The sequence below is a fragment of the Colobus angolensis genome, unplaced genomic scaffold (assembly GCF_000951035.1).
Source record: "Colobus angolensis palliatus isolate OR3802 unplaced genomic scaffold, Cang.pa_1.0 Scaffold33, whole genome shotgun sequence".
In the NCBI taxonomy this organism is placed as follows: Eukaryota; Metazoa; Chordata; class Mammalia; order Primates; family Cercopithecidae; genus Colobus; species Colobus angolensis.
Genome location: NW_012116599.1, coordinates 8,855,224 through 8,867,843, shown reverse-complemented (window position 1 = coordinate 8,867,843; position 12,620 = coordinate 8,855,224). Strand labels below are relative to the sequence as shown.

The 12,620-nt window shown below is 42.3% G+C and overlaps 1 protein-coding gene across 1 annotated transcript in view; it reads left to right on the top strand.

Annotated features, from left to right (window-relative positions):
• DNER (delta/notch-like EGF repeat containing) overlaps positions 1-10,675 on the top strand; it is a 238,681-nt gene extending 228,006 nt beyond the window's left edge. The window contains exons 10-11 of the mRNA XM_011951960.1: positions 437-683; positions 9,650-10,675. Coding sequence (XP_011807350.1) covers positions 437-683; positions 9,650-9,761 — 359 coding nt within the window. The 3' untranslated portion in view covers positions 9,762-10,675. The remainder of the gene's footprint in view (positions 1-436; positions 684-9,649) is intronic.
• Positions 10,676-12,620: the final 1,945 nt, after the last annotated feature.

The following is a 12,620-nucleotide window of genomic DNA, read 5'->3' as shown; positions in this document are numbered from 1 at the left end:
GATCTTGGCTCACTGCAACCTCTGCCTCCTGGGTTCAAGTGATTCTCCTGGCTCAGCCTTCCGAGTAGCTGGGATTACAGGCATCCACCACCATGCCCAGCTAATGTTTGTGTTTTTAGTAGTGATGGGGTTTCACCATGTTGGCCAGGCTGGTCTCAAACTCCTGACCTCAAGTGATCCACCTACTTCAGCCTCCCAAAGTGCTGGGATTACAACCATAAGCCACCGCGCCCAGCCTCTGGTTTTTCTTAATGATTCTTAAGAAGTCTTTATGTCGTAAGGATATTAACCCTGGGTCTGGATAATCCATAGAAAATAATTCTTCCAAGTTTGAATGGCCCTTAGGTTTTAAGTTATCTATGCAAAGATGAAAAAGGCTTTCACATTCTCAAAGGTCACAACTCAAACCCAGCCATTTGCTTATTTTTGCCTACAGACCTCCAGTGGAAGTCTGGGCACATGGCAGAGAGCCTCACCAACATGCCGCGGCACTCCCTCTACATCATCATCGGAGCCCTCTGTGTGGCCTTCATCCTCATGCTGATCATCCTGATTGTGGGGATTTGCCGCATCAGCCGCATCGAGTACCAGGGTTCTTCTAGGCCAGCCTACGAGGAGTTCTACAACTGCCGCAGCATCGACAGCGAGTTCAGCAATGCCATTGCATCCATCCGGCATGCCAGGTGGGCTGCGGGGGCGGCGTGGGGAATGCTGCCTTCACATGTGCATTCTTGGGAGCAGGGTCATATTATACACAGGACTTTCCATCTGCAAAGAGGAGATTTTAAAGAATGAAACATAGGTTCCATGTTGTATTCAGGGATAGATCATTCGGCCACTTGATAAGCAAACTCCTTTTAATTTGCTGCTAGCTTTTCCTTTTGCTTTGTTTACATTGAATATATTTGTTCATCTAATTTGGGTTGCTCTGTGACTATAAATACCTGATTTGTAATCACTGTGTATTAAAAACTTTTTTGATGAATTTTTTTGGGAATGTCTTTTGCCGTGTTGCTCTTCAAACAGTCAACATTTAATGATTTCATTTGACTTAAGGGCCTAGTAAAAGAAGGATAAAGAGCTATCTTTCTACTTTTAGAGTGAATATTTATAAATCAGTATCCTTCTCTGGAAGAAAGACTCCAGAGGGACAAGGAGTTAATGTGGTGTCATAGAAAGAGTGTAAGTTCTGGTGAGGTATAGCTTTGAGTCTTAATGACTCCATTACCTGACTCCATAGTTTAGATTGATCTGTTTTTCTTTGTTTTTTTTTGTTTTTTTTTTTTTAATACTTTAAGTTCTAGGGTACATGTGCACAACGTTCAGGTTTATTACATAAGTATACATGTGCCATGTTGGTGTGCTGCACTGTTTACATTAGGTACATCTCCTAATGCTATCCCTTCCCCGTCCCCTTTCCCCACAATAGGCCCCGGTGTGTGATGTTCCCCTCCCTGTGTCCAAGTGATCTTATTGTTCAATTCCCACCTATGAGTGAGAACACCTGGTGTTTGATTTTATGTCTTTGCAATAGTTTGCTGAGAATGATGGTTTCCAGCTGCATCCATGTCCCTACAAAGGACACGAACTCATCCTTTGTTATGGCTGCATAGTATTCCATGGTGTATATAAGCCACATTTTCTTAATCCAGTCTGTCACTGATGGACATTTGGGTTGATTCCAAGTCTTTGCGATTGTGAATAGTGCTGCAATAAACATACGTGTGCATGAGTCTTTATAGCAGCATGATTTAGACAGATCTTTTAACTTTCCACAAATATAGCTCCCTCAACTGTATAAAGGGATAACTCTCCCTCCTTGGAGAGTTATGGCAGTCATATTAAATTACAAATATATATACTTTTTTCCTTCAACATTTCTTTTAAGTTCCAGGGTACATGCACAGGATGAGCAGGTTTGTTACATAAGTAAACTTGTGCCATGGTGACTTGCTGCACAGATCAACCCATCACCTTGGTATTAAGCCCAGTGTCCATTACAAATATTAAAGATGGTATAAACAGATAACCCCATATTTACTTCTCCAAATCTATTATATAACATAAAACAATAAATTAAGATCACATTTTACTGCCTTTTGCAGAGTGTGTGTTCCAAAAATAGCAATATTGTTTGTTGAAGTAAGCCATCTCTTCTTTTGCTGATTGAATAACCTCAAGCACAAAATTCAGAAAGTAAGTGTGCTGTAGTGAAAAGTGGGCTGAGCTTGGTGCCTTCAAATTGGGGCTCAAGGGAACTGGCAGCTGTATGATCTATCCTGGGATGTCCCATGTTGGTGTCGGTTGAGACATGAGAAGACTTGGCCAGGTGTGGTGCCTCACACCTATAATCCCAGCACTTTGGGAGGCCAAGGCAGGTGGATCACTGGAGGTCAGGAATTCAACACCAGTCTGGCCAACTTGGTGAAACCCCGTCTCTACTAAAAATACAAAAATTAGCTGGGCGTGGTGGTGGGCACCTGTAATCCCAGCTACTCGGGAGGCTGAGGAAGGAGAATCACTTGAACCTGGGAGTTGGAGGTTGCAGTGAGCCGAGATGGCGCCACTGCACTCCAGCCTGGTTGACAGATGGAGACTCTGTCTCAAAACAAAAACAAAAAACCCTGGGTTTTCTATCTCAACAGCACATATCCACATCCTTTCTCTTTTCTGTCCTTTTCATCTCCATCTTGTTTCCTTCAAGGACTTTCTTCCATTTGATCTGGGCAGGTCCGTAGAGGTTGAACATCCTTCCTGGGTACTGTCTCTGTGACTCCACCTCATTTCCAAAGTTCCAAATCAGGCAGCCTGAGAGCCAGCTGCAGTCACCTTCACAGCTGTGCTCCTTCAGGACATGTCTGCCCTTCTACACTGAGATTTTTGTCCTTCATCAATGGGTTCTGTATTTCTTTTGAATTTCTACTTAGCTTTTACCAGGTACTTATTGGGAAAGTGTAGCTTCAGATTCTGGTTACAGTGGGAATGATAAGAAGTGAAAGTGAAATATTGTGAATGTTTTCTTATATCTACCTAACTGAATGATAACAGCAACGACAAAGATAAGCACTGTAGTCCCAGCTACTGTGGAGGCTGAGGCAGGAGAATCACTTGAACCCTGGGAGGTGGAGGTCGCAGTGAGCTGACATCACACCACTGTACTCCAGCCTGGGTGACACAGCAAGACTCTATCTCAAAAAAAAAAAAAAAAAAAAAGAGAGAGAGAGAGAGATGAGAAAACCCAAATTATTCTATCTGAATGGCATACAAGCTAAGAGGTTTGAACAGTTTGCTTTCTCCAAAAGAAATCCCTCAAACCCAGTTCTCAGATCATACAGTGATCTTGTCATTCTAATAGAAGCAAAAGCCAGAACTCAGCTTCCATGGGCAGGAGAGAGTGGGAGGGAGAACTTGGGAGACCCTGAGCATCTGCACCAGTGCTGAGGTGGGAGCTGCACCCAGTCTTGCTTATGTAACTGCGAGAGAGGACAGAGAACTCAACCCTCCTCCAACTCGGGCTGTGCATGGCTGCTCATCTTAGTGCCTTCCTTTCACAGGCAACTGAGGCAATACAACATCCAGGAAGCCCTGATACCAACCCTTGCAAGTCCCACTTTAATTGTTTATTTGACTCTTTACTCCACTACCCTGTAAATAAAAGGCAGTAGCTTTTATTTCTGTGTCTCCAGTGGGTCCTGGCAGGTAGTAGACCTCACTAACATTTGAGGTTTGAAATGAATGGATGATCTCAGTTAGGGGTTGGAATAGGGTGCCTTGACCGGCTTGAGAGGTAGACTCATCCCAAGGCACCAACTCAGTAAGTGGCCCCAGCCTAGAGGAACATTTGCAGAATCCTGAAATTGCAGGATTGGAGATGAAGAACGTAAAAAGGAGCAGAGAAGGCCAGGCACGGTGGCTCACTCCTCTAATCCCAGCACTTTCGGAGGCCGAGGCAGGCAGATCACGAGGTCAGGAGATCGAGATCATCCTGGCTAACACGGTGAAACCCTGTCACTCCATCCCGGATGACAGAGGGAGACTCTGCCCACCCCTCTCCCCCACAAAAAAATGGAGCAGAGAATTGACAAGTTTCTTCGGTGCCCAAGACTGTTTTTTCTCTCCTCGTCATTCCTGGAAGGGCTTCATTCACCAGGAGGGAGCAGAATCCATGGCGTTATATTCTCATGTATTGGGAGACCCAACAATTCAGATTCCTCTGCCCCTACAAGCATCCATGGCTACGATCATTCAGGGCTAAGAGGAGTGTTTTATTTCAGCCCTAGAATAGTTTAAGATAGATTCCTCTGAGCCTTCTGCTCATATGGCCCACGGGGAAGATATTTAACTGAATACTCTTGGAAGGAAAGAATAAACTTGAAAGCATTTACAAACCTGGCTCTTATTTGGTGCTGATTTATATCAGAAATATTTACTGCATAATTCCTAACGGACAAGCTTCTGCATGCACCAGTGACTGCAGATAAAACTATTGACATGAAAACAATACCTTCCCTTTAGGAAGATTTCTCTTCTGAACGTTTATTCAGCTCCAACGTGTGGTTTCCACAGCATAGCTGTGTAGAGGCCATGGCTGGGTCTCAGGCTGGTTGGCCCTCTTTGCTCCCATTTCCTGGAAACCCTAGACAGGCATTGGCAAAAACTCAGACCTTTTGATGTTATCCTCTCCCTAGTTTTCAGCAGCCAGTGTCCGTTTTATGGGCTGTCTCCCTGCTACTCTCCTGGAGGTGACATTGGATCAGAATGACTGCAGCCCAGCAGCCACACAGGACACATGGAGTGGGCCACCTGTGACAGTCACAAGTGACTGAGGCCATGTCGGGTGATTCTGATGTCAGAATCCATTGGTGCTAACTCCTAGTAGGGTTGAGAAGGAGACCCCTCCTCCTCTTCCTCATCCCAGGAGTCGTCTGCAACATGCTTGCTTTGCTTATACTCAGGCAGGGAAGAGCTTGTAACTGACCAGCAGGAGCAAAAGCAGGGCTCTCCAAGTTCTGACACTGAGGTCCCACTGAGTTGACTGCTCTATGAGCTAGAAGTGCCTGATCACAGAAAACAGATCATGGAGGACATGTTCAGTTTTTTTCCCCAATAGCTCAAAACCTTCCAATTTTGGCCTTTCTCAAGATCTGACATTCTCTCTGCAACATTGTTTTAGTGGTTGACTTTCAGAGGACCACGAACTAGCAGTTCTTTGACCTGCCTTATAACTGGTTGCAGTATCTTTTTTTCTTTGAAGAAATAGACACCCAAGACTTGTCACCAGATAGGATGTTTGAGATATCTGTACTAACTGATATTACTGGTGCTGTCGTTTCTGTTAGTGCCTCCGTGATGGCCAACATTTACTGAAAGCTTCCCGTGGGCCAGACACTGTGCTAAATCATTCACAAATAACTCATTTGCAAGCATCTCACAAGAGTGTAAGGGCCCATGTATCATTAGTCCCCCATTATAGGCAAAAGAAATTTGGGCTTAGTGAGACAATACAATTTACACAAGGGTCACAGAGTTTGTAAGTGAGAAAACCAGGACTTGTAAGTGAGATTTGTAAGCCAGAGTTTATTAATGAGAAGGAAGGTGTGCTGATTTGAAAGTGATGTCTTTCAATGCAGCAGTACGCAGGCTCTTGTCAGGCACAGGGTAAGTGAGGGCTTCAGTTTATGGGGTCGTCACATGCATGAAGGTTGTAACGAAGTGTTCAGCATCTAGGCTTGGAAGCCAGAAAGCTCCACCTCCCACGAGGTGTGACCTTAGGAAAATTATTCCTAAGTTTCTGTTTCATCATCTGTAATATAGGATAAATGAGATGTACTCACTTGATGAGGTTGTTATGATGATGAGATGAGATGATCAATCAGTGAAAACAAGACAATGGAATGTGATGTTGAATGAGCACCAAGGACAATGCTGGATGCATCACCCCTCGAGGGGCCGGGAAGGAGCCGCAGATGGAGCCACCACATTAGGATATTTGAGCTATTTCTCTAGGAGGAGAGGGAGTGTGTCAACTCCTTCCCGTCTTTTAAAGATCTGGCTTCCTCATGGACCGTCAGCAGACATTTCCCACGTGTCATGATCTGTGGTCACGTCATGGGCCATGAGCTACCTCAGGTGGGAACATGTGACTATGGATGCTGGGTGCTCCACCCAGCCCGCCCCACCCAGCAGAGAAGAAACATTTTCTTATTAATGTTTTAACTTGTAGGATTTTTTTTTTTTTTTTTTTACTTAACAAGAATGCTGAGTAAGGCATTACACACACTATTGATTGAAAAAAGTCATTTTCAAAACAGTATGCAGAGTATTTTCTCAATTTTGTTAAAATATGTAATAATAATTATTATATATAATACTTTCAGCAGGACTTCAGGCTTCATACATATTTGTAAAATGAATGGAAGGGATGTGGGATTGAGGGATGGGCAGACTGAAGAATAATGCACAAAACATTGACACGTCCCTTGGAGAGCAGCACTACGGGCGATTCTTATGGTCTTCATCAGGGAGCTGTAAAATATTTTAGACTTTGCAGGCCATATTGTCATGACTGCTCAACTTGGCCTTTGTTGTGCAAAAGCAGCCAGAGGAAGTGTGAATGGGCTTGACTATGTTCCACTAAGACTTTATTTGTAAAACAGGCATCAGGCTGGAATTGGCCTGTAGACTATAGTTTGCTACCCCCTAGTCTATTTTATAATTTTCTCTAGCTTCCAATTTTATTTTGTTTTTTACATTTAAAATGTATCTTTATGATAAAAAGTAGTAGTTATTTTAAAAATGAACACTTGCTTAAAAATGCCTGCAATAAAATAAACAGCCTCTCACATTGATTTAGTGCCTGAGATATATATATATATATAAACTGTTAGTCTTTGAAATGTAGATATGAATGCACATTCGTTTATCAACAAGTGTAAGCCTGCCACTGTGAGAGGTGTAGGAGATTCAAACAAAGTCTTTTCATTGTACTGTGTGTTTTAAAACTATGGTGTTTTAAAGGAGGCCATTTTAGCTTCCATATGATAGACACAGCATTTCAGGTGGAAATCTCCAAAATTCTCCTAAGGAATTTGGACAAAGTTCTCAGCAGCTAGTAAGCTGAAATGCAGGGATTCCAGCTCTAAGCCTGCCTGCTCTCTCTTCTGGTGCTGGGGTTATTAGTCTTATTTTAACCGCCTTTGTAACTAGCATTATACTTTGTTTGGAGTTACTTGTTTGGAGTTAATCCCATTAGGACTGGGCCACACAGCTCAGTTAACCAGTGTGGACACAGGGTGGTGCTCCTTGCTCTTCAGGCGACTGCGAACGTGCATAGGTGGCCATGTGGCTCACTCTTGAGTGGCGTCAGCCCTTGCCTTGTCATACTGTGACACTCGTCCTTAAACCTGCCTTGTCTATATTGAGCTCCATGACAACATCCAAGTTTATAGCGCTTCGAATTATAGCTTGTTAATGGATTAAGTAAAATGAAGGCTTTAACATTCTAGATTCTGAGGAAGCAGGTTCTTTTTCAAACTATGAAATTATATTTAAAAATGGGTGTTTTAGGCTGGGCGTGGCGGCTCACACCTGTAATCCTAGCACTTTGGGAGGCCGAGGCAGGTGAATCACAGGATCGGGAGATCGAGACCATCCTGGCTAACACAATTAAATCTCATCTCTACTAAAAATACAAAAAAATTAGCTGGGCGTAGTGGCAGGTGCCTATAGTCCCAGCTACTCAGGAGGCTGAGGTAGGAGAATGGCGTGAACCCAAGGAGGCAGAGCTTGCAGTGAGCCAAGACTGCACCACCGCACTCCAGCCCAGGTGACAGAGTGAGACTCCATCTCAACAAAAAAAAAAAAAAAAAAAAAAGAGTGTTTTAAAGATATATGCAATTGGGTTTTTCCTTTCAGCGAACCAATCAAATAATTAATCAGTTAGTTAATATAGTTTGTTGTCCCTCAGGTCAAAGCTCTCTGTATCCTACTATGTTAGGATATGGAGAGCTCTTCACTGGGTTGCTGGATATTTTTTGTTAAATTATTATTATTAGTGGTCATATATCTAGCTATTTTATGAGAAATAAACTGTCAAAATATTTGCGTCTTAATGTGGCCTAGGAAATTGTCGGACTTGGGAGAAAGTGTAAGACCCAACGGGCCTGTTGACACTTCTACTGTATTGACACTTTTCCTATCCTTAGATTATGCAGACCTCACTCAATTTAGGTAAACAAACTGCAGGCTCGAGTCTGACCCACATCTATGTGAGCACAATGGTGGACCTTCAGTGAGGCTTCACATTTTAGAAAGTATTTATTGAAGTTTTTTGTCATATTGCAGTAATAGCTGTGGGTTTTTCTGAGGGAAGAATGCTTTAACTCTTTAATGCCGTATCTTGCCTGGTGTCTGTCTGGCATAGCATATGCCTTTGTGCTCTTCAAGGCTAGTAAAATTCGAGAGGATTGGAATACAGGATTGATGACTGTTTAAAATGAAAGCTCATTTGAAGAACGCACTGTTTTCTCATTTCTCACTTGATTCTACTTCCCATCTCCATACATGAGAAGACAGACTTTCAATATATCAAAGGAAAAAATAAGAAAAGAGGAGAGCTGGGACGGGAGCCATGGCAAATAAGCCCCTTTAATTCCTAGGGGCCCCATCCTAGGAACCTTGTAAAATTTAAGGTTCTTTTAAAATGCCTTTTTAAAGAGCCCTGGTGGACTTGAAACAGTTAAAAAGATGTTGTCCAGACAAAGGAGGAGGGAGGATGGATTAGCAAGGAAGATTGTTTGAATCCTGTTGCACTCCAGGGCTTTTAGGGAAGGTGAGGTCTGGAATGGAAGAGACCACCCAGAAGTTGAATTGGCTTTATTTTAATAATTGCCATCTTATGACTGGTTTGACAGGAAGTCCTGAAATTGGATTTTGACTCCCCTGGCTTCTGGGAGTCAGTCCTGCTGTTGAGGCGATTTTGATATATACAAATCTGTTGGGACAATGGCCTTGTGCTTGGAGGAAAACGTTGGCTTCTGTGTGCGAGGGTTGGGAGGTGATAGGTGGGTGGGATTCAATGGTGAGTTCTGGCATAGTTTGTGGACAGACACCTCTGTATCTGAGGTCATTTCCCACCTCTGTCCTTTTGTGTTGGGATCTCAGATGACCTCAAACCTTCACAGCTTATCCCGTGAAAATCCCACAGGAAAGGCTGTCTGTCCGTGGCCCGGGGAAGACTGCCCTGCTGTGCTATATTCCAGGCTCTGGAGTGGATATAAAATAAACTCACCTCTCCAAATATTTATGGGCCCCAGAAGAAAAAGACAAATCAATACACATTTTCTTAATATCTACTGTGGAGCTGTCATGCTTGACTGCTTTGCCAAGATTTAACCTAGGAGCTCCAACTTTAATTTGAGCTCTACATTTTGTGAAATACATTTTTTTTTTTTTTTGCCTCTAACACCAAAGACTAATGTTTATACACATTCAGTGTTAATATTAAGATGTCTAAAGTTTCTGTACTTGCTAGAGAATATATTTTTACAATTTCATTTAATTCATGCATATAAATTATTCTCATCACTTGCTGTAATTAAACTTGAGATCTAGTATTTATCTAACCAGAGTCCTTTCTCTCTGATTTCAGGTTTGGAAAGAAATCCCGGCCTGCAATGTATGATGTGAGCCCCATTGCCTATGAAGATTACAGTCCTGATGACAAACCCTTGGTCACACTGATTAAAACAAAAGATTTGTAATCTTTTTTTGGATTATTTTTCAAAAAGATGAGACACTACACTCATTTAAATATTTTTAAGAAAATAAAAAGCTTAAGAAATTTAAAATGCTAGCTGCTCAAGAGTTTTCAGTAGAATATTTAAGAACTAATTTTCTGCAGCTTTTAGTTTGGAAAAAATATTTTAAAAACGAAATTTGTGAAACTGTCCATAGACGACGTTTTAATGTACCTTCAGCTCTCTAAACTGTATGCTTCTACTAGTGTGTGCTCTTTTCACCGTAGACACTATCACGAGACCCAGATTAATTTCTGTGGTTGTTACAGAATAAGTCTAATCAAGGAGAAGTTTCTGTTTGACATTTGAGTGCCGGCTTTCTGAGTAGAGTTAGGAAAACCATGTAACGTAGCGTATGATGCATAATAGAGTATACCCGTTACTTAAACAGAAGTCTGAAATGTTCGTTTTGTGGAAAAGAAACTAGTTAAATTTATTATTCCTAACCCGAATGAAATTAGCCTTTGCCTTATTCTGTGCATGGGTAAGTAACTTATTTCTGCACTGTTTCGTTGAACTTTGCGGAAACATTCTTTCGAGTTTGTTTTTGTCATTTTCGTAACAGTCGTCGAACTAGGCCTCAAAAACATACGTAACAAAAAGGCCTAGTGAGGCAAATTCTGATTGATTTGAATCCACATTTTTCTTTAAAAAGTCAAGGGTTTTATATTGTGAGTAAATTACATTTACATTTGAGTCGTTTGTTGTTAAGAGGTAGTAAACATAAGAGAGTACTGGTTCCTTCAGTAGTGAGTATTTCTCATAGTGCAGCTTTATTTATCTCCAGGATGTTTTTGTGGCTGTATTTGATTGATATGTGCTTCTTCTGATTCTTGCTAATTTCAAAGAGTATTGAATAAATGTTATCAAGTCAAGGATGCAGTTGTCTCTTTTGTTCTTTGAAAACGATACGTAAAAAGTTTTGGATTTGCTATTGTTTGCCAAACAGTCCCACGGTTGATGCCATATTAAATAACCCGAGGCGTGTACTTTGGTGGCTGCCAGAGCCCGCTCCTTTGCCTCTGCAAGCCCTTCTGACCTCCTAATTGTCAGTAAGCTCACTCTAGGTGCTCGTCAGTGTGATGTGTAAAAAAAAATTAAGAATTGTTATCCAAAGTTGTATATCCGAATTTGCCAGTGAAATGCAGCACGTGTGGACAGTGAACAGGCTGGAATCCGGAGCTGCTTCTAGGCATTGAAGGCAGGCACCCGTGGCCTCCAGAAATACCTTGTATGCTGCTATTCTGTGGAGACTAAATGAAATTGCCTTAGCAAATAGCTCCATGGTTCTTAGAAACTTGAAGGCCTAGTTTAAAGGCACCCTGTATTCGGTTCCATTTTGTATCCAAATGCTGCTTTGAAGTCCCGGAGTTATTTTTAAAAAAGCATTTTTTTTTTTTTTTTTTTTTTGAGACGGAGTCTCTCGCTCTGTCACCCAGGCTGGAGTGCAGTGGCGCGATCTCCGCTCACTGCAAGTTCCATCTCCCGGGTTTACGCCATTCTCCTGCCTCAGCCTCCCGAGTAGCTGGGACTACAGGAGCCCGCCATCTCACCCGGCTAGTTTTTTGTATATTTTAGTAGAGACGGGGTTTCACCGTGTAGGCCAGGATGGTCTCGATCTCCTGACCTCGTGATCCGCCCGTCTCGGCCTCCCAAAGTGCTGGGATTACAGGCTTGAGCCACCGCGCCCGGCCAAAACGCATTTTTAACTGCACACAGGAACGTCAGGTAAGGCCAAGAGAAGTCCTGGAACCAGGTGTGAGGGAGAGTTTTAAGCAAAAAAATGATTTAGATGCTTTTCCTTCTTACTCTACCCTCAAAACATCTGTTCCTAGTCCTGCAATAACACAGCGGTCTACCCACCTTCTGATTATTAAATGATACAGTGCAATATGTTAATATTTTTAGTTAAGTGTTTGGAAGTAAAGTAAGAACAAAATATTAACTTGGTCGGTTAAACATTTATGGGAACATGCAGCAGAGTGTTGTGCAGACATATTTACTCCCATCTTCCTGTAAAAGATCCTTTGTTTGTGTGGTGCTCAGACACCTCGATCGATGATAGGAGAGGGCCATGAAAAGGTGTGAGTTAAACTCCATTTGCCTCTTGACCCCCACGAGCCCCTGGACATTGTCAGAGCCTCCGTGTCTTTTTTGCTTACTGGTCTTCATTTGCAAACTGCTTCGATCACGCCCTCTGAAATAATTTTCAATCTCCCAAAGTCTTAAATTCATTATATGCGATGTCTCCTAAAGGACTTGTTTAAAAAACTAAAGTCTTTTACCATCACGGCTTGTCTCTTGAAAGCCAGTTAATGGAGCTTACATATTCAGATCTTGGGCAGAGCCTTCTGACCGTCTGAGAGTGGCCAGCCAATACATCTAGAGACATTTGCTTATTCATTTGGACATTCAATGATAAGAATTGGTCTCATTGAGCACTTGTTCTGCATCGGGCAGATGGACAAGCCCTACCAGAAGATCCTGGCTCCCGAGTTTCTAGCTTGTTTTGAACCAGACCTTCATCTAATAAACAAATAAATATAGAATTACACTTCACAGAACACCATGAAGGAAACTCCACTATAGGACAGCTTATTTGTAGCAGGGTAGATTAAAATCTTACTTCAATCATTTACTTGGTAATGACTCTGGACAGGTAACTCTCTGGGCCTAATATTCAACATTTGAAAATTGGGGATCATGATAGGGCCTCCCTTGAAGAATCATTGTGAGTATTGAATGCCAGAATGCGTGTAAATCCTCCCTCCAGCGCCCATCAAAATTCAGCACGTGTTAGCTGTTGTTATTGCTGCTGCTGTT